This window comes from Plectropomus leopardus, chromosome 8, assembly GCF_008729295.1.
Source record: "Plectropomus leopardus isolate mb chromosome 8, YSFRI_Pleo_2.0, whole genome shotgun sequence".
Lineage (NCBI taxonomy): Eukaryota > Metazoa > Chordata > Actinopteri > Perciformes > Serranidae > Plectropomus > Plectropomus leopardus.
The window spans coordinates 32,350,814-32,358,339 of NC_056470.1; the positions used below are offsets into that span (position 1 = coordinate 32,350,814).

The following is a 7,526-nucleotide window of genomic DNA, read 5'->3' on the forward strand; positions in this document are numbered from 1 at the left end:
GTCACTGGCACAGTTTCATCTAAAAGGAACATTTGCTTCACTTATTGTCCTAAAAACTCCTGCCCTTTTACCCAAACAAGCACTAATCTCCAAAAAGCAACTGAGGAGCCTCATGAATATGCATTCTGTCATCACTGTGGGAGTCGACCTGGCTCCTCTCGTGTTTAAATTGGAGGATCTGCTCTCGTTTCTGCCTGCGAATGCCTGACTCGGCCGCACACTGAGAAGTCAGAGTTTGTGCTTCAAGGTGAGTATCAGCATTTTATATCTAAAGTAAACTGATCATTTTCAGTTGTTTTTAACACTAAACTAAGAGTTGTTGTACAGTTTTCTCTGATAGTCTTGTCTTTTCCATTAACAGACTAATCAAGCAACACACTATGGCAACCATTGGTGAGATCATCCCATTCGCTAAGGAGATGCTGCACCAGAGGCCCAGCCGGGGCATGCTGAAGATCTACATGCTCGGCTCCACTCTGGCGATGCTCGGAGTCGTCGGTGGACTGGTGGAAACTGTCCTCCTGCCATTTGTGGAGCAGGAGACAGCTGAGGACGCACCAGAAGATCTGATGGTGGAGAAGAAGAAGGAGAAGAAGCAAGTTTTAAAAACAGACACTACTGTTATTACCCCTGAGGTTGTGAACGTGTTGGAGATGGCAGTGATGGAGGCCAAGGCCAAGCAGCTGGTGACTGCTGTGCAGAGAAGCTCCCACCGTTTACATGCCTCTTAGAGAACCCCTCCTCTCCTGTAAATGGACCCAACACTTGATGGTGATGCTGGTAAATTAAATCACCATGTTGAACTGGTCACTTTGTGCTTGTTCTTTTATTTCAGATTTGGTTAAAGGGGCCCTACTAGAAAAGGTTTACATGCTTAAATGTTCAAATCATGTGTCTCATACTCCCCTCCGTCTGAAACGGTAGCTGTGTTCAAAATCGTTTCCTATCACAGAAATAGTGCACTATATATTGTGTTTGCAATTTTATAGTTCTTTATAGTTCACTATTGAATACACACTACATAGAGAAGAGTGAGTGAGTGAGTGAGTGAGTGAGTGAGTGAGTGAGTGAGTCTGTCTGACCTCGTGTCCCGCCTCCCAAGAAGCCCAATGTGTTCTGATTGGTCAGCTGTTTCTCTCTATGCACACTCTGTTCTACATGTTACATTGTGATGTCACCAAGTTAGGGATGTGATCACTGAAACCCAAACGAGCTGTGTCAGGCAGTTTAGGAGCAGTACCTTCTGCGGGAGAGAGAGCTCCCTTAGGCATGAACTTTGGGCTTTATTACTTCAGAGAACTTTTACAAGCACAAAAATGCTACACAAAATAATAAAGAAAATGGAAAAGCCCCAAAAGCATAATAGGTCCCCTTTAAAGATGCAATTTGCCCCCATCAACTGAATAGATAGATTGAAAACAGATACAAGACACGCCTGGCTGCTGAAAGAGAAGGTTACGTTTCAGGGAGGCTCTAGAAAAAATATTTGTAGCTCCAGGAGGGTCATGATATTATAAAAAAAAAAAAAAAAGTCACACCAATTTGATAAATAAAGTCATTTGTAACTACTTTATATTTGCTGGTTTGTATCTGAATTTAGCTAAAGCTATCAGACAAATTTAGTGTAGTTTAAATGTAATAATGTAATGTAGTATAATTGTATATAATGTATAATATTTACCTCGGTGCTGTAGTTGAGTATGAGTATAAAGTTGCATAAAATGGACATACAAGTACTTTAAAATTTAGAAGTGCAGTAAACCTGAAGTGACCATATAAAGATCTATCTATCTATCTATCTATCTATCTATCTATCTATCTATCTATCTATCTATCTATCTTTACATACAGTCTGGGGAAATGACAGTGAAAAATGTATCAGGTGTAATTCCACATCCAACCACTAGAGGGCGAATTTATAGGCGCGGATCACCCAACTTCCGGTCATGTGGCGGAAACGACGACATTCTCAAGCTGTGTTTACAACGGACGGCGGCTTTAGCGGTCTTCGAAAAATACATTTTTTGTCAATTTAGAGTGAAATTTCTTTAATCAAACGAGCAGAGTGAACATATTTACGGATGGCGGATCCCGCGGTGGCGTCGGGAGGTTCGCTGAATGCAGGAGGGGTAAGATACGGTTTTCAATCACCGTCGTTAACATGGAGCTAGCTTAGCTGTGTTTAGCTAACTAGCAGTTAGCAGTATGTTGGACTGTGCTGAAGGTGTCTGAGTAAGGGTGAATAACTTCAAATAAACACTTTTGAAACTACAGTGAGCCCGCCGCGTATCATCACAGACGACGGGGTTATCTACGTTACCGTTTTTGTGGTCAATTTGTTTGGAAATGCCAATAAGTTGATGTCTGCCTCTATGTACTGTTGGTATGTGTTAGCTTCGACAGCACGTCGTGAGCTCAGTGTACAAACTTTGTAAACGAATTAATCCGCTCAAAACGTGAATGGTACGCAATGTAACATCGTAGTAAGTTTGGGGCAGTAGTCTGTGTTTGTTCTCCTCAAAGTTGCAGCTCAAATATTATTTAATTTAAAATAACATTATGTACTTTAAACTTTAACAGTAATGTTAAGATGACATTATTGATTGTTTTTGTTGTTGGTGGTGGTGCTAAATTTAATGTGATTTGTGAAAAAAGAAAGGTAAATGTAGAAAGGTTGGCTTTTTATATCTGTATCTGCAGTGGCTTCAGTTAGTAGTGAGAAAGGGACAGGTATTTTAAGTGTCTCTTCTTCAAACTCCTACTGTTTGTTCATAGAAAGTGTGCATTTGTGGGAAAAATATCATGGGTTTTTGTTGTTGTTCTGGAAATTACACGCTAAAATGAGCAAATAAACCAAATATGACTAAATATGTCAGTAAATTAAATCATACTCCTACTTGAGTATTTCCATTTTATGCTACTGTATGCTTCTATGACACTGCGTTTCATTGCTTGTACTGTACTGTACTTGTATTTTTTTTTTTTTTACAAATATTTGACATTTACTTACTTTTTACATTACCTAATCTAAAATTGTCTCAATTTTGATGGATTAAAGTATTAAAATGCTCTTATAGAATAATGTAATGTTCTGTTACCCTCTAGCTTTCGGATTTGGGACAGAGTTGTACATGTTTACTACTGTTTTTGGACTGTCTTAGACAATACAAAGACAATACAAAAAACCATTTACTCAAGTAAAGCATCAGAGTACTTCTTTAACCAATGCCAGCTTGTAAATGCTCAAACACTGAGGATCATTAACTTCAGCATTTGAGTGATTGTGAACATGACTGTGACCTTTTAAAATTTGTGAATTATTGTACAGGATAGGGTTAACTCAGCCTAATAGGAGACACAAGCCTTATACATTAAAATGGTAATATTGTGTTTCTCAGTGTTTTTATCTTCTCAAATTATTTGATTGTTGTAAAAGCTTTGTACTCAGTGCTGTGTTTGTTTTGTGTCCCGCTGTGATGCGCCAGTTTCCTCGTGGGGATTGTTACGTTTTTGATGTATTTTTTTCTCACCTCATTATTTCATGTTTGTTTTTCAGCGTGGGAGTGGTGGTAAACCAGCAACCAGCCCTGCAGAGAACTACCACCTGGCCCGACGTCGCACCCTGCAGGTTGTTGTCAGTGCCCTCTTGACAGAGTGTGGCTTTGAGAGCGCGGAGAAGGCAGCAGTGGAGACGCTCACAGAGATGATGCAGAGCTGTACGTATGAATCCTTACGTAGACACGCTCTTGTTCACTCTCCTCAAAGCTGCTTACTTAAATAATTTATGTGTCTTAAAATCAAAACATGACACACAACTCTTCTGCACCATGCTTTATCACCAAATGTTTCAATTAACTTGCCTTCATTAGGTTAGTCTTTAGTTTAGATAACTTTATTTTGATTGGCTTTATCCATTTTATGTAATGTAGATCAGTGACGTCTGCTCCCAAATCAACCCAGCTTCAGGAAACTGTGAAAATCACTAAAATGACAATTTCAAATTTGGATCTAGGCTTATATCTGATCTTTTTTTTATTATGCATGTAAGATACTAAATTACGTACTAAGAAAGTTTTTGGTGATTTTGGTTCCAGAGGCTTTAAAAATAGGGTGAGCACGTTTATCCCAGGAGAGTTATAGCGCTCATGATTGGCACAGAGCAGCACCAGGAGCACCAGTGATCAGGGTGGTGTCTAAGGTAATTTAATGAGTAAAGGTAATATACATTTTTAATATGTAGCATTTATGGGGATATACTTTAAGAGTGAGTTGACTTGTTAACGAGCAGTATATAAGGAAACAGGAAGCAACATCAGACTGTGATGAAAGCGAGATAGTTGAAAACATTTGGTGTAATACACAAATATATAAATGAAACACTGGAGAAGAGTAATGTGACATATTTTATCCTGATGGCTTTGCATCGAAGCTCACTTGTGTGTACGTTTCTGCATACAAGATCATTAGAAAGTTAGAAAGTATTTTTCTATAAATTTTGTTTGATCAGTATGGGCCCCAGAATTGACCTTTTGTGAATTAGGCATCATCCAGATGTGTCTGATCCATATTCTATACAGCTTTTTGTTGCACTCCATTTATTTGTTGCTGTTTTTGCAAATTTTATTGTGTCAAGCCTCAGCTTTTACATCACTACCTGCATGTGCTTCCATCAGCTATTGAACAGTGATAGGCCTTTATGTGAAACTAGAGGTGTTGACAGTGTCTTTCATTGCCAGCTGATATGACCAGAATGATAGTTTTTCTGACAATGTACAGTCAGAAAGGTATTTTGAGATTGTTGTATCACCTGTTTAATTGAGCTTAAGGGAGGAGAGCATTTTAGAAAATCAGGACGGACGTTCCACCTTATAAAGACAAAGACAAGAGTTATATTGGCTAGGTACCAATTTAGGTACCTAGCCAATATACAGATACCGATTTATAGTAGTTAATGAGACCGACAACCGATATTTGGAACCGATATGCAAAAAAAAAAAAGAAAAAGAAAATCTTTGTGTCAATATTTAGAATTTGGAATATAAGAAACTCCAACACAGAACTTTTTAAATGTTTTTTATGAAGTTTATAAATTTAAATAAAAAAGAATAATTAAAAATAGCTCCCTGAGGTTTTATAAAGTAAAAGTTTCTCTCATGCTGAAACCTTCTGTTCACTTTCATTAATTAACTTCATGGCAATTACTAAAATAAAATGCTGGTACAGATAATAAACAAAATGCTAGATATCTGCCCCTGGTCAAGTCTGCAAAATGTTCACCCTTCTTAAGCTGAGACTTTTCTAAACTCCAATGTTTTTGTTCCCTCCTCAGATATAACTGAAATAGGTCGGTGTGCCAAAGCTTATTGTGAACACACAGCCAGAAGCATCCCAACCCTGACAGATACAGTGGTCACACTCATTGAAATGGGTAAGAACTAGAGGACACCAACGTATTATTTATACAGTGTAACACAATAACACAGAGGACAGCATTTATTTTTGACATTTTGTTTATTTGGTTTCACTAATCAGCTGCCATCATACAATCATCTTCAATTAAGTTATTTTACACAGTGAAACATTTTTCCATTTTTTTTAACATTCTGAAAGCAACAACATCAACAAAAAAACGAATACAGACGACATCATTTAATCTGTTTGTGCCACTGCAGGTTTCAATGCTGACACCCTGCCTGTGTACGCCAAGAGATCACAGAGGATGGTTATAACTGCCCGTAAGTTTGCCCTCTAACTTCCTCTTTCAGTATGGATCATTAAATTAATTTGCAATGGTAGACTCACTTTCTACATCTATTCTAACATACACTGTAAAAAATACCACAGTTGTAAATATAATTTTTCTCTCTTTGTGTTTGGATTTGATGAATTTCAGCTCCTGTGACGAACCCACCTGTGACTCCCAAAGCACTGTCAGCCGGACAGAAACGCACACATCCGCCACACATCCCCAGCCACTTCCCAGAGTTCCCTGACCCTCACACCTACATCAAAACCCCCGTGAGTCATAGTATTTCTTGGTCGTTATAGAGATCCTCAAACAAACCCTAAACTCATGTAATTTCTCTTTGGTAATACACATAAAGATAAAATAAAATTCATTATGTATATTTTGACTCTAACTAATACAGAAATACCATTCAGTTTCACCTCTGCAGTCAGAGCGCCCGTTAGTATGTGTGATAAAGATCATAAAGTGAAGTGTGTGTTTTCCTTTCTGCACTCAGACGTTCAGAGAGCCTGTGTCAGACTATCAGGTGGTAAGAGAGAAGGCAGCGAGTCAGAGAAGAGACGTGGAGCGAGCACTCACACGCTTCATGGCCAAGACCGGAGAAACTCAGAGTCTCTTCAAAGACGACATCACTGCTTTTCCATGTGAGTGATTCTACCAAGTGGACCTGTATTTCAAAAATCATTTGTGGCATGTTAAGGGTTCTCGTGGTCCCTCCTAAGTCACTCTTCCTAAGGAAAGACAGATATTATATGCTGCAAAACCATCTGAGGCAGATTTAGATTTGTCATATTAGGCTTTAGTAATAACATTTAATTGAAATGAATCATAGAAAATCTGGAAAAGTCACAGAATTAGTAAGTCATTAAAGATTTTGGAAAAGTGATGTAACTTTGTTGTGATTAAATTGTTAACTAATCTCCTGTTGATAAGCTTATAAAAAACCCAACATTAATTATTGGGCTTTCTAAAGTCATGGAAAAGAGTTGAAATTTTGTCCATGCATGAAAACCTGTATGTCATTTAAATATTCAAGTCTGCCTGTGCTACTAAAAGCATGTTGTGTTTACATGAGTTTTAATTCCTGTAAATCTGTTTTCAGTGATCGCAGCACAACCAAGCACCATCCCATATCTCAGCGCACTCCTGCCCTCGGAGCTAGAACTGCAGACTCTAGAGGAGACGGATTCTTCTGAGCAGGACGATCAAACAGACAGCGAGAACACAGCAGGAAACATCATCACTGTAAGTCTTTATTTTTGGAACTTGTGCAGTCTCTGATAGTCATAGTGTTTTAAAACCACCATGGTTTCTAGAATTTGTCCGATTTAAAACTTGTCACCTCCTAGAAATATGTAATTGTTTCCACACAACCATGTATATTTATTTGAAAAGGCAATTTTTATAATGTAAACCTCAGAGTTACTTACCAGGACCAAGGGTCAAATCTACCTCTTCAAATTCATGCAGGGTGTCAAAGAGCACTACGTAGTTTGGATTTGGAAACATGGATGCAGAATATAGAGAAGCTCTATCATCTTATATGGATATATTCAGACTGAATAGGCAAGGCTATAGTATGGCAAAAATGTCAAAATATGACATGTCCCAAAAACAGCTGAAAACACCTCAAAACAGCATAAAATACCGTGCTAAAATGCACCATAGCATAGAATTTTGGAACAATGGTCAAAAACACCACAATGATGTATGTTGAAAAAATGACCAAAAAGGCAAGGCTATAGTATGGCAAAAATGTCAAAATATGACATGTCCC

At 38.1% G+C, this 7,526-nt stretch overlaps 2 protein-coding genes across 2 annotated transcripts; both read left to right on the forward strand.

Moving 5' to 3' along the window:
- Window positions 1–198: 198 nt before the first annotated feature.
- Window positions 199–807, forward strand: g0s2 (G0/G1 switch 2). The gene is made up of 2 exons (XM_042491365.1): window positions 199–247; window positions 362–807. The coding sequence occupies exon 2, from the start codon at window positions 381–383 to the stop codon at window positions 729–731; it is 351 nt and encodes a 116-aa protein (XP_042347299.1). The 5' UTR covers window positions 199–247; window positions 362–380; the 3' UTR covers window positions 732–807.
- Window positions 808–1,933: 1,126 nt separating this feature from the next.
- taf8 (TAF8 RNA polymerase II, TATA box binding protein (TBP)-associated factor) lies at window positions 1,934–7,030 on the forward strand. The gene is made up of 7 exons (XM_042491086.1): window positions 1,934–2,129; window positions 3,557–3,716; window positions 5,330–5,428; window positions 5,673–5,735; window positions 5,894–6,018; window positions 6,246–6,393; window positions 6,852–7,030. Exons 1-7 carry the CDS (start codon window positions 2,082–2,084, stop codon window positions 7,028–7,030), a joined length of 822 nt encoding a protein of 273 aa, XP_042347020.1. The 5' UTR covers window positions 1,934–2,081.
- Window positions 7,031–7,526: the final 496 nt, after the last annotated feature.

Excerpts from the sequence above, each read along its gene's own strand:
- taf8 (XM_042491086.1), top strand. The coding sequence starts at position 2,082 with ATGGCGGATCCCGCGGTGGCGTCGGGAGGTTCGCTGAATGCAGGAGGG. Across the intron at positions 3,717-5,329 it reads CACAGAGATGATGCAGAGCT|ATATAACTGAAATAGGTCGG; the intron begins GTACGTATGAAT and ends TTCCCTCCTCAG. Across the intron at positions 5,429-5,672 it reads GGTCACACTCATTGAAATGG|GTTTCAATGCTGACACCCTG; the intron begins GTAAGAACTAGA and ends GTGCCACTGCAG.
- g0s2 (XM_042491365.1), top strand. The coding sequence starts at position 381 with ATGGCAACCATTGGTGAGATCATCCCATTCGCTAAGGAGATGCTGCAC.